Source organism: Nyctibius grandis, chromosome 5 (genome assembly GCF_013368605.1).
Source record: "Nyctibius grandis isolate bNycGra1 chromosome 5, bNycGra1.pri, whole genome shotgun sequence".
Classification (NCBI taxonomy): domain Eukaryota; kingdom Metazoa; phylum Chordata; class Aves; order Nyctibiiformes; family Nyctibiidae; genus Nyctibius; species Nyctibius grandis.
Window position 1 is genome coordinate 2,528,513 of NC_090662.1, and position 23,922 is coordinate 2,552,434.

The 23,922-nt window shown below is 45.4% G+C and overlaps 1 protein-coding gene across 1 annotated transcript in view; it reads right to left on the reverse strand.

Moving 5' to 3' along the window:
- Positions 1–23,922, reverse strand: part of EXOC4 (exocyst complex component 4) — a 481,536-nt gene that overhangs the window by 61,103 nt on the left and 396,511 nt on the right. Inside the window, exons 13-14 of the mRNA XM_068401273.1 lie at positions 17,319–17,474; positions 2,352–2,530 (exon numbers count right to left, since the gene is read on the reverse strand). Coding sequence (XP_068257374.1) covers positions 2,352–2,530; positions 17,319–17,474 — 335 coding nt within the window. The remainder of the gene's footprint in view (positions 1–2,351; positions 2,531–17,318; positions 17,475–23,922) is intronic.

Genomic DNA, 23,922 nt, shown 5'->3' on the forward strand with positions numbered 1-23,922 from the left:
TTTTTATTGTCAGGAGGACGTTGCCAAGTGAAATATTACATGTCGTACTTTTATGTTTATTCAGTGCTGTGTGTAACGTCCTCTCGGAAGCCTGAAAGTCACGCTCATGCCCTTTTATGTTTGGAAAATATTGATTTATTAAAAAATCTGAGTTTCAACTAGAACCGAAATTATAAATGATGGTTTTATTTTTAACAACTTTGACTGTCAGAGCACAGCCCCTCAGCCCCATGAACTCTCCCAGTAACTCAAGTTCTGTGAATAAATATTTGGCTATTGAACTTTGATAGCATTTTCCACTGGGTTTTGTTTTCTTTTAGTTTTTCATTGAATAATCTTCTATATTACATCCTGTGAGAGCACAGCAATTCTTCTTGTTATTCAGGTATTGAGAACTTGAAGTATGGGTTATGGGAATATCTATGCAGTATTTTTTTTCTTATATATATATATTTATATATAAGTATATACTACGTATATATACACACCCATAGTATTTTGGGTTTTTAGTTGTTAGCTGACTGTATAATAATCTCAATTATCCTTCTGGATCTGAACAAACTGACCATCGACAGCTGAGTAAAGAGTTGAAAGGTCCTGCTCTAGACCAGTTATAAGCCATAGGGAGAATTGTCACTCGCCAGAGAGGCAATTATTTTCATGGAGATATAACACTATGACTTTATTTAGCACCAGCAAATTTCCCCTGTCACTTCCCCAGAAAAGATGGCTAAGGTGATTTTCAATGCCAAATACCCACAGTCCTGCTCCTTTGTGGGCACCTTCCCCCAGGACTCTGCTCCGTATGGGCGTGACAAACTGCAGAAATGCTGTGCATCCTCGCTACGTCCCCATGTGTCCTGGGATCCCACCAAACTGTGTGGATTTTTTTAATGCAATGCTTTTCTCCTCCTCTGCTCCTCATCTACAGCACAGTGTAGATGTCTCCTTCCACACCCGAGGCAGCTGCATTTAATACAACCCCTCGACAACAAGGGATGTTCAATATTTGTAAAACACCCAGTATTTTATTACAAGGAGCTAGGGCAATCCTAAGTGCTCTGACAAATGCAAGGCCACCTCCCCAGGGTCAGCCTGTGACACAGGACAGCTATTGGGAATGTCTCGGTAGGCAGGTGAGACCCAAACCCTTGGTCCTAGGAAAAGCTTAAGCCCATGTCAGCTGAGCTATAGGTGACTCCTTGCCAGCTAATGTGGAAAGGCGTCGGTGGAAAGCAGCAGAGTTGAGGTCTGTTTATTCTGAGCTCTGCTTCTGGGGCACAGCCACAACCCTCCTCTGAATGTGATCCCATGCAGACAGAATCACAGAATCACAGAATCAACCAGGGTGGAAGAGACCTCTGGGATCATCGAGTCCAACCATTGCCCTGACACCACCATGGCAACTAGACCATGGCACTAAGTGCCATGTCCAGGCTTTTCTTAAACACATCCAGAGATGGTGACTCCACCACCTCCCTGGGCAGCACATTCCAATGTCTAATGACTCTTTCTGAGAAGAAATTCTTCCTAATGTCCAACCTGAACCTCCCCTGGTGAAGCCTGAGGCTGTGTCCTCTTGTCCTATCGCTATTTGCCTGGGAGAAGAGGCCGACTCCCACTTCACTACAACCTCCCTTCAGGTAGTTTGGGTAGACAACCCAATGACAGCAATAAGAAGAGAAGCAACACTAATCACATCTCTAGCACTTTCCAGACAGAAAAAAAATCACTATTCCCCGGGGGAAGGAGCGAAAGCTGAAGCACAGAGAAGTGAAATGATCTCACAAAGGCAGCACGGGCAATCCTTGACAGCCAGGAGCAGAAGCAGTGTCTCCAGGCTCCCTCGTCTCTGTCCTCCTGGCACCTTGGTTCACCAAGGGCTGGCTTCTGCCTTTGCAGGCTGAGCATCAGCGCCCCAGTGACATCCACATTAGGGTATTCCTCATTAAAAGCTGTTCGGTTTCTCTACTGAATTTATAATACACATATATTTTTAAATATTCAGTGATCTAGTGATGCTTTAAAGAAAATGAAACCTGTCTTGGCACTGATACCCGCTCCTGTGCAATGTCATTAGCAGGGACTGTTGAAAAGCTCAACCAACCCTTCAGAGCTTATGCTAGAAGTGATGCTCCTGGCACCCCCATGTGGTGCCCACCACAGTCTGAGCAGATGTCACACCACAGCATTCACTAGGAAGAAAGAGATGGAGCTGCTTTGCTTTCTACTTCCCTCTGGCATAAACCGGCTTTGAAATCAAGAACAAAAGATGTCCACTCCCACTAAAATTGCATATTTATGCTGGTTTCCATTTCTAAGACAAAGGTTCTCCCATGGGAGCTACTTACTCTGGGTGGCTGAGAGGTTGGAGAAGGCTGCCTTGGTGCGACCTGCTAACCACTCCAGGCTCTCGTGCATGTTGGCCAAGGCCTTCAGGTCACTGACGTCCCGCAGGATCTCCTGTTGAGGGATGAGTTTATCTCCCAGGTTGCCAATGAGAACTTCTGACTCTTTGCCAAAAGCAGCCCTGAAATGCAAACCAAAGTCACCCTCAGAAATACAGCGCAGGATAGCAATGGGGAGACACCAGTTACACCATGGAGAAGGTCAAATCAGCCAGTGTAGAACTGTTTCAGCATGGGATCTCAAGAACGTTGCCTGGTAGAGTTTTTGAAGTGTCCTTACAATGAATATTCTGCAGTTCATGACACCTCTGTCTCAGGGAGGTTTTTTTCTGTTCTTCTCCCTGCATTTACAATCTCTGAGTTTCACCTCATTCCTCATAGTTACAAACTTCACCCCAATCAACTCCCACACCTCTTCCCTCCACCCAGCATTCACACCTTGCTGACACATGTAGGTGCATTCTGTGTCTCCCTGGGATATGGATAAATAACACACATGCAGTACTCATAATCTTCCTTGTAAATCAGCTCTTCCAATCCCTGATTCACATTTTTTTCACACATCTATCAAAAGAAATCTCCTGTGGAACCTGATGGCTTATCATGACAAAGTGACCAACAAATGACTTTGAATATCAGTCCGTGCATTATTTCACTTGCACAGAGATCGCACCTGGTGAAAAATTATGACCAAGACAAACGTGTTTACCCCCATGTCCTGGTTTTGTGGGGATAAAATTACAAGATCAATTTTCTGTCACTTTTTGTTTCAGTTTGTGGCCAGCTGTGGGATGGTGATCAAGGCCATCAGCAGTGAGAGCCAGGGCAGCTGACCCAGGCTGGCCCACATGTGTACTCCATAACATTAACGTCAGGTTCATTATAAATGGGAAAGCTTGGGGGGAGGGGGGGCTCTTTGCTCCGCTCTCCCCTCCCTCTTTCTCCTTCTCCTCTCTTCTCAATGGCTGTGATCCCTGGAGCGACTTGCCATCACTCTATGGGCTGACTATAACTTTGTGTCTTTTTTATTAGTATTGATATTAGAATCATAGAATCGTTTTGGATGGAAAGGACCTTTAAGATCAAGTCCAACTGTTAACCCAGCACTGCCAAGCCCACCACTAACCCATGTCCCTCAGCACCACATCTACATGGCTTTTAAAGCCCTCCAGGGATGGGGACTCCACCACTGCCCTGGGCAGCCTGTGCCAGTGCTTGACAACCCTTTCCGTGAAGAAATTGTCCCTGATCTCCAACTAAACCTCCCCTGGCACAACTTGAGGCCGTTTCCTCTCATCCTATCACTTATTACCTGGGAGAAGAGACCGACCGCACCTCTCTACACCCTCCTTTCAGGCAGTTGTAGAGTGAGAAGGTCTCCCCTCAGCCTCCTTTTCCCCAGGCTAAACACCCCCAGGTCCCTCAGCCACTCTTCATCAGAATTCTGCTCTAGACCCTTCACCAGCTGTTGCCCTTCTTATTTATTGGTTTATTATTGGTTTTCTTATTTTATTTTATTAAATCTGTTTAAATTTCAACCCATGAGTCTCCCTCCTTTTCCCAATTCCCTTTCTCAGCCTGGGAGTGGTCCTGGGTGATAGAACAATGGGTTATTGTTTAGCCCTGGGTGCGGGCTAAATGGAGACACCCCAAAAAGCTGAAAAAGTTCTTTGAAGGTGTGTAACTGCTCACCCCGCTGTCATGTTCCACCTTTTGCATTCGGATTTAGCTTTCCCAATATTTGTCCCCACAAAGAGCTTGTTTGGTTATGGCCCAGAACTATTTGCATGGCAAATATTCTCCTTGCTTTTACAGGTAAAGGAGCTCTCCTCCGGCATGACTTTTTGTGTACCCTTAGGATGGAGAAAATCAGGTCACTGTTCCTACATCTAATTACAATAGCTCCTGGCTGAAACCAAGTGCATTGCATTGAAAGCCTTGAAGTGACGGCACATTTACCATGGTCCTCAGTACACTCTTCCCATCATTAGTTGCTCTTTTTGTTATAAATTTGCATTCCACTTCCATTCAACTTTGCAAATCTCCACTTCCTGTCATTAGCTCTTTTATGAACTTACAATGAGGAATCATGCTGCTGAGCATAATAGCTGCAACGAGCTGCAGCAAAATAACCCCATCAGTGGCACTTTATATACTATCTAAGCAGTTTTATCGCCAGCATCTCCCTAGATTTGTGGGACTTCACTGTCACTTGAGGAAAAAAAAAAAACAACAACCCTGAAATGGTTTTAAATTGCTCAATTGAATTCATTAAAGGCAAAAAATAAAAATAGCCTTCATTAAAAAAATCTCTTCGAGGATTTTCTTCTGCTTGACAATAAAAAATATGCTGCCTTAGGCTGTATCCCGCACACTATGGTTTGGGAGGAATCCTTATCTGTTAGCCGTGTCTGAGGACTGAGACAGAGGAACATCTCCAGCTCCAGTGGACTATGGCAGTGGTAATTCAGCCATTCTTCCTCTCCACAGGATGAGGTTAATTTTGATCCGCTCTGGCTATTGAAAATATACTAAATCCTTTCTGAACTTCAGGAAAGCCCTTAACAAGCCTCCCTGACTGGGCATTTCTTAGTCATAAGAGGCTACAAAGCTTTGGGGAGTGAGGACAACTGAGCAACTCACCCAAAGTCCAAATGGGTGTTTGAAGGTGAATACAAGATTGAACTGGGTGGACAACCTCACAGCTAGGCTAAACCTAGTAAAGCACGATCACTCTTTCAAGTAAAACACGTTACTGACTTCTACAGCAAAAATGAAACACCTCACTTAGCTCTACCCACCTACAAACACTCAAAGATACTCATTGGTTCCTGTGGAGCAGAAGACATTTCATAGATACGCTTCTTTCTGTCCCGCCAAACCACTCCTGTTGACTTAAGACTATCAAATCCCACTGGCAACTGCAACAATCACTCAAAAAAGTAAGAAATGAAACATTTGGTGCATTTCTACCTTCTTTAACATGGCTTTCCAATACAAAATGCTGTAGAAAAAGCACGATTTTGGGAACCACAATTTGAGAGTTGTTAAATGAGGAGTCACTACCACGCTGCTGCCCACAACTGCCATTACAAATGCAGTTTCATTGCAGGGACAACTCTTCTGCCTTCCCACGTGCAACGAGAAACGCTTTTGGCACCTCTTTGGATGGATAGCCTGTGCATGAATAACACAGTGCTTTCAGTCAGGCTGGGAAAAATCTATATCATACAAAGCATGGTGTATTTCCTATTTTTGCTCTTGGGAGGAATACAAATCAGGTCTTCTATGGGAAGCTATACTCTAAAATGTTGTTTGGATCAATGCGATTCTTCCACTCGCTCTAAAACAACAGAAGTGTGCATCAAAAGGGCAGGAAATACATTTAATTGTTTTCTTTAATACATATCCTTGACTGCAGAAACCCCAATTCACTCTTTCACACAAACTGAGAGACAACCTTCAGCAAGGTAACTCCCTTTTAGAAGATAACTTTGAAGAGTTTTGGGATTCCTGTAATTTCAATTCAAACCTGCACTTAGCAAACGTCTCCCTGAAGCAAATTTTCACTTGTGTTCTGGATGCCTGCTTGAGAGAATTTTCACTACATGCCTTTCTTTGTCTTTATTAAATTTGCAAGGCTAAACACTTAACAGTAAAGATCTAAAAACTCAAATCAACTGAATATCCAACCTTAACTCTGTTCTTTTGAACACCTGCATTAAAATAGCATCTTCAGACCTTTGATTCCCATAGAGTTTCTCAGCCAGTACGCCTCACATTTGTATCTGTAAGTGTGTATCTAAGACAGAGCCAGCACACACAAAGAGACCTGCAACCACCTTCTACATTTAATTTAGGAGGTTTTGATGGTTCAGTGGGTACCATTGATTTGAATTACCACGATTTTGAAAATTCAAATTCCATCCTACCTTACCTACGAAGCTTAGAATCATAGAATTGTTTTGGTTGGAAAGGACCTTTAAGATCATTGAGCCCTACCATTAACCCAGCACTGCCAAGCCCACCACTAAACCATGTCCCTCAGCACCACATCTACAAGGCTTTTAAATCCCTCCAGGGATGGGGACTCCACCACTGCCCTGGGCAGCCTGTGCCAGCGCTTGACAACCCTTTCAAGGAATAAATGTTTCCTGATCTCCAATGTAAACCTCCCCTGGCACAACTTGAGGCCGTTTCCTCTCGTCCTATCACTTGTTACCTGGGAGAAGAGACCGACCCCCACCTTACTATACCCTGCTTTCAGGTAGTTGTAGGGAGTGAGAAGGTCTCCCCTCAGCCTCCTTTTCTCCAGACTAAACACCTCCAGGTCCCTCAGCTGCTCCTCATCACGCTTGTGCTCTAGACTTCTGCTTCGGAGTTTCCCAAAGCTTCTGAGAACAATAAAAGATCCTGCAACTTTTGGTGAGCTTCCAAAGATGGAAATTTCCAGCCATGGAGATGACACATTTTAGAAAGTAAGAAAACCTCATAACTAATTGGTTCGTAACAGTGTTTTACAAAATTGTAACAAAAGGCAACGCTCCACTCTCCTGCGATTAATTCAGCTGTGCATATACCCACCCTCAAGAGGGAGATTAATCTCGTATATCAACTACACTGTGAATAAAGTAAATTCAATTGCCTTTCTTCACTGTCCAGCTGTTTCTTTGTGGGAGCTCCCTCTTCCTTATACCGGTATCTGATGCTGGAGCCACACCGGTTCATTGCCCTTCAGTCTCGATTCCCATGGGGTTTGTGTGCACTGCAATAGCATTCACTCTTAAATCTCCGCTTTGTCAGAGAAGGCCGCCTGTGCTAGCTTAATCCTCAGATTAACTAAGCACCTCATTTTGTTTCCCTTTGTTAAACCATCTTAATTTCTGTATTTTTTTTTTACTTTCCAAACACAGTGACCAGCAATGTGTCAGCTTTAGATCCACGCTGTTGTCACAGATACTGTATAGGATGCGTAGCGCATCCTTAGAATCACAGAATCATTTTGGTTGGAAAGGACCTTTAAGATTATCAAGTCCAACCGCTAACCCAGCACTGCCAAGTCCACCACTAACCCGTGTCCCTCAGCACCACATCTACACGGCTTTTAAATCCCCCCAGGGATGGGGACTCCACCACTGCCCTGGGCAGCCTGTTCCAGTGCTTGACAACCCTTTCCATGAAGAAATTCTTCCTGATCTCCAATCTAAACCTCCCCTGGTGCAACTTGAGGCCGTTTCCTCTTGTCCTATCGCTTGTTAGCTGGGAGAAGAGACCAACCCCCACCTCGCTACACCCTCCTTTCAGGCAGTTGTAGAGAGCGAGAAGGTCTCCCCTCAGCCTCCTTTTCTCCAGGCTAAACACCCCCAGGTCCCTCAGCCGCTCCTCATCACACTTGTGCTCCAGACCCTTCACCAGCTTAGTTGCCCTTCTCTGGACTCGCTCCAACACCTCAGTGTCTTTCTTGTAGTGAGGGGCCCAAAATCCTTGGCATGGTACCAGCAGGGATGGGGAGAGGCCGCTGCCCTGGTTCCCCAAAGAAGTCTTCTGCAGGCAGACCGCCTTCCTCCTCCTCTCCTCCAGCAACCAAGAGTGCTAGTGATGTTTTTAAGGGATGAGCTGGTAATAAAATTAAACTACCTATTGAGCTGAACTGACTGGAAACAGAGGGACTGATGATAATATACGAGGCTTCCCCTCATCCCTATTTCAGCATATACATGAGAGGACGGGAAACTCGTACGCGAAGGAAGAAAGGCCAGGGAAGAGCATGTGTGATAAATCAAGATGACCTGTGCTATGTTTAAGGCACTCTGACCATGCCAGAGCAGGGCTGAAAAGCAGCCAAGTGTCCACATCAATACAGCAGAATGAGGAAGGAGGTCTCTGATGTACCCTTGGCAGCAGCTTTACATTCACTTACTGCTTCTCTGCCAAGAAATTAGCATCAATTATCCCTTCGTCAAATAACGCCGAGGAAAAGGCTCACCGGGAGGGTGCGTGGAGCTGTAGGAGGAGGGGGGAACACCAAGGAATCTCCTTTGGAGCTCCCCAGGAACACAGTGACCCAAGGAGGACCTCCTGTCCTTTCTCACACTCCCCAGGACCGCAGACCTTGGAGGGATGCTTTCTGCTGGGCATCGGATGCTTGCAGAGGAGAAGCAACAAAATGGATTTAAACTGCAACTAAGAGCTGAGGCTGTAGGGGAAATACCCTAAAAACAGCTATTAAAATGTGAACAGGACAAAGCTGCAAATGCTCTAGGAAGAGCTGGCAAAACAAGGACTACTGATTTGTCATGGTGTTGTACCAAAACCATATTAAATTGAACATCCACGAAAATGTCAGTGAAAATTACTGGGTAAAAAGCTTGCCATATAACAACTCAATATGCTACCTATTATAAAGCACTTAAGGTATGTATAGTGTATTATATATACAGTCTCAAATTATTATACATATTATAATGGAAAGATTATCATGATAGTATTTGCATCAGTTTCATTGCACCTTTGCAGCTTCTTTTGGATCAGTAGATTTTTCTATGTATTTATGTCGTATAGAAACTTGTATAACCAATTTGTTTTCTATTTCTGCACCTGAGCCATAGTCAGCCTGGAGATTGTGCTTAAAAACTGTATATAGAAACTACCCAGGCAGACAGGTTTCCCCTTGATTAATTCAGAGAAATTCCCATTACGTTCTTATTTATAAAGAAAGAGAGAAAAGGTGGCTTGTTGCTTCGTCTTGCACCAGAATTTATTCAACAATCATAAAAAAAATCGTGCAAGCACCAAAACAAATAACCCACACAGGCTTTTTCTGCAAGGAGAAGCCCTCTGAAATGATTTGCTGCCGCAAGAACAATAAAACCCAGCCCAGCCATCTTCCTGCAGGAGATGCCGTTTCCCTTGTTTCAAAGATTCAGCACCTGAAGGTATTTTAAAAATTCAGCACATGAGGACACTTTTCGCAGCACATCCCAACAGCATTGTAGTCGTGATGAAAAGCTGCTGCCAAGGATCCTCAGTGGATAGAAATTCACCCCGCCAACCTAAGGCAGTCGGCTTTAAAGGACTGAAGATCCAGCCCATCCTAAAAATGACCCACATTTGAGGTTCGTTGGGATTTGCAAAGCCTCGACGACAATTTGTGCATCTCTATGAGGGCCCGGCGCGATCGGCGCCAGCGCTCCCCGGCAGCTCCGAATCTCTGCTGAGAGGTCGCAACACCGTCAAAAAGCAGACACCGCTAATTGACAATTTCAGGCTGCAACATCACACGCCGTCTTCTCGCTTAAAATTATTTGAATATTCTGGTCTTGTTAAGTTTATATCATACAATTTATCACAGCAGACAAGAAAGTGTCTCGGAGTATATTGTGGAGCTCTAATGATGTGATGTAGCGATACAGAGTCTTGTTAAAGCAGGAGCTGTTATTCAGTCTTTGTGGAGAAGCTGAACCTCCATGTTTCCATTCTGCCTTCCCCCTCTGTCCCTGCTACACAGTTTAGGGGCACACACACTACCCAAAAAAAGCACCTTGGCAGAGTTGGGCATTGCTGTGCTCCTTTCAATAGACAATGCAATTTGTAGGATTAATGATTCTGAAGCTGGGAGATTCTTCCTGGATTCAGGTTCAGAATATATATAATCCTCAAAAAATCCCCAAATCCAGCCCAAATCCTCCTAAACTTCTTTGCCTTCAGCAAAGGCAGAAGGAAACTTCTCGAATACGGAGGTGCCCTGTGAAGATCGAGGTGCTAACTCAATTTTACACCCCTACAGCAATAGGATTTAGGATCAGTTGTGCTCATGATGAAGCACATTTTCCTGTAGGATCCAAAAAAAGAGATCACAGAATCACAGAATCAACCAGGTTGGAAGAGACCTCTGGGATCATCGAGTCCAACCGTTGCCCTGACACCACCATGTCAACTAGACCATGGCACTAAGTGCCATGTCCAGTCTTTTCTTAAACACATCCAGAGATGGTGACTCCACCACCTCCCTGGGCAGCCCCTTCCAATGTCTAATAACCCTTTCTGAAAAGAAATTCTTCCTAATTTGACAGATCTAGAAACCCATTTCATATAAAGGAGCAGACTGTCATCAAATGTAAGTGACTCACACCTATGGTACACTCAGATTCATAGTCCTGGTAGAGGACTTCCCAGTATTTCCCCCAGTAGAGGGGAAAAAAGGTCTACAGTCTGCTGCCAATCTTCCAAAATCATCTGTTCACCCTTTAAAAGTACTGTGAATATAATAAATAGAGGCTGAGAAATTGCAGAGGGAGATCTTTTATTCTTGAGAGAGAAAGAAACAAGGAAAGACAGAAAAGCTACAACTGAGAATGGAAGGGAGAGCTAAGAGGTAAAGAAAGGGAAAAGCCTTCCATAAAACATGAAGGCTTCAGAGAAGGACCATGAAGCAGGAGAAACACTAAGACAGCAAAAGAGAATAGAAATAATGGAAAGCTCCAAACCCTACACTACAAAAAACACCCACCAGACAGCAGATGGAACAACCTGAGACTCAGCTTTTGATGAAAACCTTGGCCAGTGCCTTCTGGCTGCCCAGAGAGGTGGAAAAAGGGAAGACCACCCTACCCCAAGGCAAGACCTGAACTCCATGCTTCTGCCATCACGGCTCTCCCTTTGCACCAAGGGAAGGACTTGATGGTCCAATGCAAAATGTCCCAGCTCATTCCCAGTTCTGCTTTCTGGGCTTGCACAGGCTTTATTCACACAACTGAAGTTTACAGCACGTTGATCCCTTGGGAAAGAGCTGAAGTAATTCAAGCTGTGACCAGTTCCAGGAGCTCTGTACCAACCTTCTGAGTTTCCTGCCCTCAAGCACCCTCTGGGGAAGAGCTCACGGGAGCCTTTCTAATTCACTGTGGTGCAAAATCATGCCTTGGACCACTAGCTCCTGTAACTCTGCATCCTGCTCCCAGGGCTAAGCAAAGCTTTGCATTTGGAGTAGAGATGTGCTTGATCGCCCACCATCAGCTGTGCGCCTTATCCCATGAAGAGGAAAGGAGATTTCATTCTCTGCAGGGTACCCCGGTGTCTTTGCTGCCATTGGACAGATGATGTGCTCTCCCAGGGCAGTGAGATGTGCTACATGCCCCAAGGGAGCTGAGGTGAGCTAGTGGTTCCCACGACACAGTCCCAATATATACCCAAAACTGGAGGGTACCTTTCTCACTCCCATCATGCCTTCTGGAGGGACACCCTTTTGCCCATCCCTTCTTTCTTATCATAGAATCATAGAATGGTTTGGGTTGGAAGGTTAGATGGTTAAAGCCCATCTAGTTCCAACCCCCCTGCCACAGGCAGGGACACATTTCCTCTAGAGCAGGTTGCTCCAAGCCCCATCCAACCTGGCCTTAAACACTGCCAGGGAGGGGGCAGCCACAACCTCTCTGGGCAACCTGTTCCAGTGTCTCACCACCCTCTCTCTTAAGCCTGACATTTTTGTCTTGTCCAACAGTGACACATTTCCAAAGCAGACCCACATCTGCACTCACACTCCAGTTTTACATTGGAAAACTGTAAGGGTAGGGTGAGGGTGGTGAGACACTGGCCCAGGTTGCCCAGAGAAGCTGTGGCTGCCCCCTCCCTGGCAGTGTTCAAGGCCAGGTTGGATGGGGCTTGGAGCAACCTGGTCTGGTGGAAGGTGTCCCTGCCTGTGGCAGGGAAGTTGGAACTAGATGATCTTTAAGGTCCCTTCCCACCCAAACCATTCTAAGACTCTATTCTATACAGTCAGAGGACCAGCATCAACTAAACCAAGGGAAGAGAAGAGATCCCAATAACCAGCAGGGATAGTGTAACTGTCCTGACCAATGCCATGTGGGATGGTTTGGTGAAGGATCTGCTGTTGCACACAAATCCTTCCATGTTGCTCGAATATACCTCCTCCTTTTGATGCAGAGCAAGTGAGAATGAGCATCCTCAGGTGAACGGGAGATGCAGGGGAGGAAGCAGCAGTGAGCTGGAGCGCTCTGCAGTCAGGGTTATCCTCATTAAAAAAAACAAAAGCAGTGAAAGGAAATGTCATGTGGCACATGGAAATGCTGAGAAGCTTTTTTTTTTATTGCTCCATTAACTTTAGCCTGAGAATCTGATCCCAAGTTTGGTGTTCAGGAGCTTGCTGGAGTCAAAAGGTGAGAGGGAAATCACCATCCCCCACCTAACACAGATCTGTAACCAGAATAATCTGTGTTGTGGTGTGATGCTCCAGAGGACAGGAGCATCTCTCTTATGAGGAGAGGCTGAGGGAGCTGGGGCTGTTCAGCTGGAGAAGAGCAGACTGAGGGGGGATCTTATCAATGCTTACAAATACCTCAGGGGTGGGTGTCAAGGGGATGGGGCCAGACTCTTCTCAGTGGTGCCCAGTGACAGGACAAGGGGCAATGGGCACAAACTGAAACATGGGAAGTTCCATCTGAATAGGAGGAAAAACTACTTTCCTTTGAGGGTGCCAGAGCCCTGGCACAGGCTGCCCAGGGAGGGTGGGGAGTCTCCTTCTCTGGAGATATTCAAACCACGCCTGGATGCAACCCTGTGCAATGTGCTTTGGGTGACCCTGCTTTGGCAGAGGTTGGGCTGGATGATCTCCAGAGGTCCCTTCCAACCCTTAACCATTCTGTGATTCTGTGATCTCCAGACCAATGTGGGGTTTCCAGGCAAATGTGTTGCCCCGAACTGCCAGAACACCTTCCTCAGCGCCCCGAAGACGAGGTTTCCCTCGGGTGCACAGGGCCCCTTGCCACCCTTTGCGCTGCAGAGCTGCACCGAAAGCCAAGAATTTCTGCTGTAACTCGAGAGTGACCAGATCTGAAACTCTTTTTACATTGCTTTTCCTCGTCAAAGGCAAACCTGGAAATGCAACATCTTTGGGTTTTATCACCAACATATCTGATTCAGGAATGAACTGAAGGCTAACCTTTATAAAGCAGTAAGGGCAGCAGTGCCAAAGAGCCTTCAGAGCTCTAAAAACTAATTATACGAATAGAGGCATGACTTTCCTTTCCTTTCTCCCCTTGCCAAGTTCCGAGCTACTATAATATTCTCAATCAGGTCCCTTTGTCTGGCCAACCCCACCAGAATATTAATGGGGAGATTCTGCTAGTATCTGAGCCTGCCTTTTGACATCTATTCATAAAAGAGAGAGAGGTGGGTTAAGACAACAAAATCAATCACTGTCAACACAGATATGCATGAGGGTTTTTTTTGCAAATACATCACGTTTGGATTCTTCTTTTTAATTAAACAAATGAGTTACAGAAAACCTGGGGAGGGAAAGAAAACTGTGCACTGGTATCTCTTCCCACCACAGTACAAAAATTGGTGGTAAACTTTCAGGACATATTTAATTTAGCAGCTTTCATAAGGGGATGCTGCCGAGTAGTTCAAGCACTGCTGTCAGCCTTGTTTTATGTCCAAAAAGAACACGCTCCCATGTTCCATCAAGTTACACTATCCCTGCTGCTTACTGGGATCTCTCCTCTTCCCTTGGTTTAGTTGATGCTGATCCTCTGACTGTACAGAATAGAATCTTCGAATGGTTTGGGTTGGAAGGGACCTTTACACGAAAGGATGCTTAGTCCTGCCCCTGCTAGCTGAGGAGTGGGGTCTGTGAACACAGGTGGGTATCTGTATATCAAGGTTTTAAATATCTTGGATGGTTAAAGTAAGAATGAAATGAGCTCTCCCAGGCTCTCCCATCACAGCCATGACCCTAATAACCAAGGTATCCACAGGGCCCATCTCCCTTTGGCTCCACTGCAGCATTCAGGCAGTGATGGTTATGGCAGAATTACTCCCAATTCATCAGCAGCGCCAAGAGGAAGAGAAAGTAGCATCAGCAGCGAAGAAATCATGTTCCTTTGTATTAGGAGAAAGACTGAAAAAAGTCTGCTTAAATGGGAAGATGACAAAAAATTGGACAAGCAATTAATTTTATTCTGAAGCTTTCAGGAGAGATCTATTCAACTATGAACAGATTTTTGAGAAAGTTTATAAGCCATGTCGCTTACCATCAATGGCTAAAACTGGCTCAGACCAATTATTATCATTTAAATCAATGCTACAGGAGCATTCACATGGCACTCTGAGGAGCTAAGACTTAATACATGATGCTCTGTGCAAACAGATACTGAGAAAAGATCTTTGTCCTAATGTCTAGGCTAAAAAAAAGACAGTACAGGAGATTTTCCCAGTGAATTCAAAGCAGAATCATAGAATCATAGAATCGTTTTGCTTGGAAAGGACCTTTAAGATCATCAAGTCCAACCATTAACCCAGCACTGCCATGCCTACTGCTAACCCATGTCCCTCAGCACCACATCTACACGGCTTTTAAATCCCTCCAGGGATGGGGACTCTACCACAGCCCTGGGCAGCCTGTTCCAGTGCTTGACAACCCTTTCCGTGAAGAAATTGTCCCTGATCTCCAATCTAAACCTCCTCTGGCACAACTTGAGGTCGTTTCAGCTCGTCCTATCGCTTGTTACCTGGGAGAAGAGACCGACCCCACCTCGCTACACCCTCCTTTCAGGCAGTTGTAGAGAGCGAGAAGGTCTCCCCTCAGTCTCCTTTTCTCCAGGTTAAACCCCCCCAGGTCCCTCAGCCGCTCCTCATCACACTTGTTCTCCAGACCCTTCACCACCTTCGTTGCCCTTCTCTGGACTCGCTCCAGCACCTCAAGGTCTTTCTTGTAGTGAGGGGTCCAAAACTGAACACAGGATTCGAGGTGCAGCTTCACCATTGCCGAGTTCAGGGGGACGATCCCTGCCCTAGCCCTGCTGGCCACACTAGTGCTGATACAAGCCAGGATGCTGGTGGCCTTCTTGGCCACCTGGGCACACTGCTGGCTCATATTCAGCCATCATCGACCAACACCCCCTGGTCCTTTTCCACCAGGCACTTTCCAGTCACTCTTCCCCCAGCCTGTAGCGGTGCGGGGGGTTGTTGTGCCCCAAGGGCAGGACCTGACACTTGGCCTTGTTGAACCTCATACAGTGGCCTCGGCCCATCGATCCAGCCTGTCCAGATCCCTCTGCAGAACCTTCCTGCCCTCCAGCAGATCAACACTCACGCCCAACTTGGTGTCAGCTGTGAACTTACTGAGGGTGCACTCGATCCCCTAGATGACCTAACAGTCTTTCCATTCTAACACCTCTGATACAATTTCACAAAATACTTCAATTAATGGGCAGCAAAATGACAATACTGGAATAAAACGCATATTAGGATCAAAACATTGGCACTGTTAGCATCAGACTGAGCTTGTCCATCACAGAATCAATCAAGCTGGAAGAGACCTCTGGGATCATTGAGTCCAACCATCAGATTTAGCCTGGCCAGAAATTTGCAGTAGCAGGTTACGCTCAGCCTGTAGCACCCAGCGCTGCATCCATGGGAGCTCTGGTGTCCCATGCTGACAGCTCAGAAATCACAGTAAGAGCCAGGAGGGCATTCCAGCACCTTTCTGGGCCAAGAAACAAAGGATAAATGCAAAGGCAAAGATGGAGGCTAGGACTGAATCGATGAATCTCAAAAAACTCACGGACTGCACAAAGACCTCAAGGGCTCTGCATCCTCACTCTTCCACTATCGCCGAAGATTTTTTAAAACACTGGCAAAGCTGATTATCCCCACTGCATATGAGCAAACATTTCTGTGACTAGACATATTTCATACTCTTCGTCGTTCCTCTCTAGACTGCATCATCTTGATGTTATTGTGCTTGCATTCAGTGAATAAGTAAAATGACAATCTGGGCAAATTCGACTTGTAATTTTCCACAGCTTCACTTACTCCTACGGTTTTATAGCCAAATGCCAATCAAGGAAGTGATGAATAGTGATGGGAATGTGCAGACAAGCTTTTTGACTCGCTGGAATGACAGAGGACCCATTTCTTCAGGAGGTGTCAACAATTCAGAGACAAAGCCATTTACAGTGTGCAGGGAAAGGCAATCTGCCTGCTTACAGGCTTTCGTTTGCCTGAAAAGGTAGAAACAATCTGGTTTGGACACAGTAAGCTGCCTCTGAAAGAATCCCCTCTGGAGGTACCAATATTTTTCATTTCACTCCCCTTACACAGCTCCTGGGGTTGGGATGGCGGAGAAACACCACCAGGTCATGGCTCAAATGGAGGACAGCTTTGGTGATGCCAGTTTTGGGAATTCCTGCCCAGCACAACCAGTTGGCTCCTCCATTAGGTTGCAGACTACTGCTCTCTTCACTGCATGGGTGATCAGAGGAGCACCATCAACCAGGACAAGGATCTGCTTGGATTAAAAATAACCCTTCCTTTCCCTTCCCGACCACAGCCACTTTTCTGACTCAGTTCACAAGCACCATTCTTCAAATAGCCTTGATGGAACAAGAGAGCGAGCAGAAATGAGCAATAAGGGCAGGAAAGCAGCAAGCTGGCACTGCCACTGAAGCTCCTTATTGAACTATGGCCTCCCTCTCTTCTGTCCTTGTTGCATGTGAGAAGAAGCTCTGCTTTCTCCTTTCTCTTGAAGGATAAAGAGCTTCAGGATGGTTTATCTACCAATCCATCATACGACTGATAAGCATAGCTCAGAAACATCTCCCAAACAGATAATTTCCTTCATGATTTCTCAGTACCATCAACAGAACCAAATCCAGGCAACGCACAGAAGTTCTCTGTTCAGCAAAGCTGCTGCCTGGTTTTAAAATCACGCAGCATAACGGCCCATGGACTCAAGTTTCATTACTCCACTTGAGGAAAGACCACATCTCAACCTCTTCTCACACCTTGGGACACAACATCTACACAATCACCATAATTATTTTGTTTCCAGCAGGTTTTACCACTGTTGCTACTCTCCTTGAAACTCTTTTACAACTACATAAAATATTTTACCTTATAAAGTCTTCCTCCTCCTCCCTCTTGGGTCTCAGTTGCTTGGGCTGAGCCATGTTGCTCCAGTTGGGCAGAGATTTCAGGAGCCTGCTAATATCGTCATCTTTAGCCCAGGATGCGCTGATCACCAGCTTTTCATCCAACTGCACGATGCTCCTGTGGGGAAAGCAGCAACAATCAAATTAGTGTGAAGCAAATTGTACTTTTCATGCAATTCTGCACATATTCATTAAAATCCCTATCACATACAAATGGGCATTAAGCATTAAGGAAGGAGTCCAAAGAGGAATTCGACCAAGAGCTTGTGTGGAAGGCACAGCAACATGGGTGGACAGGCTATAAAATTCTCTGAAACTCACAACTCTTGATCTACTTTGACAGAGTCCTTCAAGGAAAAAACGTCATATTCTCCCCACCCTTGAAATCATTCAACTTGCAATCATTTACACAACCGGAGGAGGTCATTCTGTACTAGAAGAGAGAGAAGGTAGTTTCTTCATGGCTCATTTGTTCTCTGCAATCTCAATCGAGCTCGCCAGCCGCTGCTGATTGTGTTGTGACTGCAACGTGGAAACCTGCCCAGGAAGACCTGGGTGGAAGCCACCAGCTCACCGCACACCAGCTGGCCCAGCTTGGGGACCAGGTCTGAAGCAATGAAAGGAAATGCAGGGTCCAGGATCTTCTCTCCAGTCATCCAAAATATCTAATAATAGAGTTTACAGCTAAATCATATGTATGTGTGAAATTGAATCAAAGATCACAGCATATTCCGATTCTGAAGACTTTCCCTGTTTAATATTTTTGGCCACATAACTAATCTGAATTCCTCACTGGCAACTGCAGGAGACAAACTGGTTGCTGTATTCGGAGGAGTCAATTAGCTGCCTATTTTTTTGTGTTGGGATTGCTCATGAACAACCATCAGCATAGTCCTTGTCAATGTTTGCTACTTCACTGGGAGAAAGTCATCTCCCATTCTTGGGTTGTTCAGTAGACAGCAAGGATCTGGGAGATGTTTTTCTGTCTCTTGGAAAAGGCAAGCAGGAGTTAAGGGTGATGGCATTTTCTTCTAGATCCTATCGCTGATGTCCTTCTCTGGCGAGCACCTGGAAGGCTCTTCATCTAGAAGGTCCTTGGCTGGTGACCAGTTGGACTGCTTCTCCAGCCCAAGAAGAAACATGTGTGACCTGCCCACATCACTCAAAGCAAAAGCATGGTGGTCACCTTTCCAATGGGTAGCAGTAGGACTTTTTTCTGCCCTCTGTAATGGGAACACGGCAAACCTACTGAACAACCAGCACAGTGTGACTTGAGAAAGGAAGCATCTGAAAAGACAAGGTCTCAGAGGTCCTGTTCCTATGGAGAGGCTTAGCTGCAGTTTAACAACAGAATCAAGATCTCCCTTATGCGCTAAGAGACTGATCACCTTCTGCTATGCAAAAATACAGAAAAGGCTCTGGGACCTGTGGTTGCCCCTCAAACACCCACCACCTCTTGCTCACAAGGCTACAAGACACCTAGAAATAATGAATGTTTGCTGTGTCCTGCAATGCAAGGGGTTGAAGTGTAAATGGCAGATAGACTTTTTTCTGCTACTGTCCCCCAGAAGAAATGGCTTCTCCAACATGGACAGAAACATCGTGCAACAAAAAGATGCAGAGATTCAGTGCTGGATCTGTCAACTGGAGTTGTTGGGTGCTGCAATATGGATGCATCTGTGCTGGTTCAGCCCATGTAAGCTCAATGTGGACCCTGCAGAGCCATTTACTTGGCTGCACACTTCTGGATACAAGCTAGGATGCTGCATGGGCCAAACATGTTCAGAGCTGTCACTAGCATTCAGGTGGTGATTTTGGGAAGGGTCATGCAAGATCACAATACAGACCCTGCACATTTCTAAGGGGTTTGTTTATGTGGATTAACCGGTCTCCTTCTAAATTTCCTGACAGGTATGTTCTGGTCAATAAATAGAAATAAAAGGAACAACACACTGAGTATCTGTGTTTTGAAAAGGAACACAGTGAAACAGGCATTGAGATAGGAACCAAGGCTGATCTATCTTGAAACAGAGCAGATTACTTCTTCTCCCACCAGCATGGAGCAACCTATCACTCCTTTCACCTACCACCAAGAAAACAACCTCTACTCAGTAAGTACACAAGATTTGTGAAAATGAATTTGTCACATGCACTTACAGATAAATTTTCCTTCTCTTTAAATTTCATGATCAATCTGCCACAGACAAAAAGAATGAATTTTGTTTCCAGCCACAGAAGACCTCGGCGTCAAAATTTCAATTTGGCCTTCTGCTGCTGTTAGAAACTTGGTGTTTTTCCACTTATGAAAAAAGGTCTCTTTTTTTTCACCCTGGTGAAAACGGAGGGAAAGAAAAGCGCTCCACCAGAATCTCTGACATCCGAGATGGAAAAACTGAATTTGATGATATCTTTCCATTTCTCTGCCAAGGCAAGACAACTGTTCCATTGAATATATTAGCCAGTGCTTTGTCCTCTCCAGATTTAAATGACTAAAGTAATAGTCTCCTTCCCTTGGGAGTCTATTTCACAGTTGAACAAATCTGACTCTTGGACAAAAATAAAATCCTGATACTGTGCTCCTGTTTTATTTTACTCACTTCCATCCCATTACTCCCTGCTATTTTCCCTTACAGCAGCCTCAGCACTCACCACATTCACTATTTACTCTCGTCAATTATTTACAGCCTTATCATAGCCCTTCAGATGTCTACGAAGGCAAGTCACCTTTGGGAGTCTTCTGATGGAGTTATACAGATGACAAAACTACCTCTCTTGTTTTATGATCCTTATTATCTCCCGTCCTCAAAAATCCCATTGCTTTTTGGAATAGGTTTTGGGGGAGGAGAGAGGGGAGGCTGTTTAGCTGCTATAGGAAGTTGCAAACTGAGCTTGGTGTCCTTGCTTTTCTAGGGTCAGTGTCTTCCGAGAGCCCAACCCACACAATTCCTGCTTTTCTCACCTTTCCGTCATGTGGTACTCACAGGTCCAGGAGATCCTGGACCCTAAGCCAAATTCTCCATTGAAATAAATGGAGAATTTATCCAGTCTACAACTACCTGAAGGGAGGTTGTAGTGAAGTGGGAGTCGGCCTCTTCTCCTGGGCAACCAGCGATAGGACAAGAGGACATAGCCTCAAGCTTCGCCAGGGGAGGTTCAGGTTGGACATTAGGAAACATTTCTTCTCAGCAAGGGTCATTAGCCATTGGAAGGGGCTGCCCAGGGAGGTGGTGGAGTCACCATCTCTGGAGGTGTTTAAGAAAAGCCTGGACATGGCACTTAGTGCCATGGTCTAGTTGACATGGTGGTGTCAGGGCAATGGTTGGACTCGATGATCCCAGAGGTCTCTTCTGACCTGGTTGATTCTGTGATTCTGTGAAATAAGGAGCTTCAAATTAACCAGTGCTGGGACATTGCCATCACTACATGGGCCCCTTGGAATTATGTCCCCATTCTTTCCCATGATTGCAACACCTCCTAATTTTTATTGCCAGGTTGGTTTTACTCCAAACACCCTCTCGTTAAGGAAGATATTAAATAGGGTGGTACACACCCCGATCTCTGTTAGACACTGAGCTTTCCCCATCTATTAAAAACTCCTTTTCCCCCACCTTTTCTTTCTAGCATCTCAGCTGGTTTTCAACCTCCATAACTTCTTATCAATGTCAACCTAATTCGGGTCCTCGAGTAAATTATCACAAGAGAGGATGACATGTTTTAGTACAGCTCAGAATGCTTCCTTTCAAACACCCCCCTTCTCCCAAACTCCTGTGTAATTATCCCTGCTGCTGTAATAGAGTTACTTGCTACCACCACTGCCATAATCACCTAATTAATTCACAGCTCAACGGGCCAAGGAAAACGCCATCTGTTTGTACCCAGCTCCCGGGAGCGGGTAGGGAATAGGTGTAACACTTACATAGGGTTCATCCCTCCACAGCTCAGTGGGTTTTATCCAGAAAACATCTGCTGGTGGTAACGGTCCCAGATTTGCATCACCACCGCCCCGAGCTGGGGGCAGAGCGATGGGGAACATCCCTGGATACAGCTGGGGGGCCATGGCTTTTCATTAGGAAAACATCTGGGGGCCACAGGGGCTAATTGGACTCCATTGCCTTGTGCCAAATGTATTTTTGAATAGTTTTTTTTCTCTTCACAGGGCCAAGGTGATGTTTCTGTGCTGATCGCTGCTCACGCTGCTAAGAGTTTAAAAGCAGAGTGCTCAGCACGTGCCAGGTACCTAACAGCCTGAAGGAGACAGACCCCTGCCCAAAAAGAGTCAAAAAGACAACTTAAAAAACAAAAAGTTAGTGCAAGAAGAGGAAGATGCCAACAAGAAGTAGTAAATTGAGTGGCAAGAGCATTTCCTGGGGACTCAAGAAATCCTGTTTGACCGCAGACCACACAGCTTGGATGAATTAATCTGCTCCTCATTTCCTTATCAATAAAAAAAAGGGGCTTAGTTTCATTTTGCCTGGCTGGAAAGCAGGAACTGTGATTTTTTTTCTTTTCCTTCCATCATTTGGAGAGATTTAGGCCCATTTTTTCCCCCATCTAATTTTACAGATTCAGCTGAGACAGTTCAACCAGGCGGCTGGTCACCATAAGCTGCCTTCACAGCTGATGGAAAGAGCTGGGCACCTCCAAAGAGTTTAGCCACATTTAAACTAAGGCAAATCACTCTTTGGAAATGTCCACCTCTTTTTACAGGCTAAAGGGAGTCATTTGGGTGAGTGGTGCCTTTACTCTTCAGATGATAGGCTGAAAAAAGCACAAGAGGATGGTTGCTCAAGCGAGGGAGGATGACGATTGATAAGAAGGTGGTGGACACACAGGATAAAGCTTAAAGTTGGACAATAAAAGATGAATGTGCAACTTCAGTGTGAACATAACTACACATGGGGCCAACTTCTGTAAAAAGACATGGAAAGAGATAAGTTTTAGCGCTCAAGGCAGCAAAGCTTGTCCGAGAAGGGTGTTGGCAAGAGATTAAAAAGAAAGACTCATGTTAAGTGTAGCTACTTTGAACTCGTCAAGTTTTTCCCCATCCCTGTGACTCCTTGCGTGGCCTTTCAGTACCTCCCAAAGCCCCATAAAAATAGTTTAACTATATAGGCTTAACTCATGAGTAGAGATGCTTTCGTAGAAATTTGCTGAAGAAGCAGCTAGACGTGGGCTGGACAAGACTTAAGAAAAGCATTGCCAGCACAGCAGGTTTTGTGGCTCTATCCCCATTTTTGTTTTCATTTGAATCCCCAACCCCTCATAAATGAGTCAGAAAACATAACTCACATTTGTAAACACTTTACGTCAAACTGAAATCGCACTTCCTACAAACGTGCAATTTACAGAAGACGTCTCACCTACATCAGATTAAATACGCTTCTGAAATTCATCATCAATTAAAACAAAAAAATCCATAGTTGCTACTTATATAAATGTCCAATGCATTCATATCCAGCCCTGTTAGGTTTTTTTTTTTTTGCATTCACTAGAAAAATCAGAGCCAAATGGAAATCAAACATGAAAAATCTCAGCTGTGCCTTTCTCAGCGCTGACGTCCTGACAGAGCTATCAGTTCTGCAAAGGGCTCCGAATAAAACAGTCTTGCTTTGAGGAGCCTCTATTTGAATACATTTCATCCATGTTTGCTCATATGTCCCTTCAAGAAAGACGTGCACATGGGGAACGAACGAATGCCATGTGCAAATCTTGCATAAACCAGCTCTCTGGCTTCCCAAATTCTCACTATCTTGACATCTCCAGAACAGACACACTCCCTTGCTCCGATAGCTTCACCTGATCATATGAGTACACAGCTCTAGGGAGTTTACTCTGATTTTAAGCAGCTATAAGTGATCCTTCCTCCACTAACTTTACCAAAGTGAGGATTAGAAGAGGAGGCTCAGAGGTGACCTTAGTGCAGTCTACAATTACCTGAAGGGAGGTTGTAGTGGAGTGGGAGTCAGCCTCTTCTCCCAGGCAACTAGCGATAGGACAAGAGGACACAGCCTCAAGCTTCGCCAGGGGAGGTTCAGGTTGGACATTAGGAAGCATTTCTTCTCAGAAAGGGTTATTAGACATTGGAAGGGGCTGCCCAGGGAGGTGGTGGAGTCACCATCTCTGGAGGTGTTTAAGAAAAGACTGGACATGGCACTTAGTGCCATGGTCTAGTTGACATGGTGGTGTCAGGGCAACGGTTGGACTCGATGATCCCAAAGGTCTCTTTCAACCTGATTGATTCTGTGATTCTGTGATAGCTTTGCCTGATCATATGAGTACACAGATCTAGAGAGTTTACTCTGATTTTAAGCAGCTATAAGTGATCCTTCCTCCACTAACTTCATCAACGTGAGGATTTATCTGCCTCAAAGCCCCAAGGAAAACCTTGGTCCAAACCTGCGCGGAGCCGTACCAACACGAGGTCCCTGCAGAGGGCACAACGGCCCCGTGGATCGAGCCGCGCACCCTTGTAAATCCGGGGAGCTGCTATATTCCTCTGCATCATTTGAAATGTATATAGATTGCTATTTCAGTCATTTGCTAGCAGCAAAACTCAAACGTTTCCT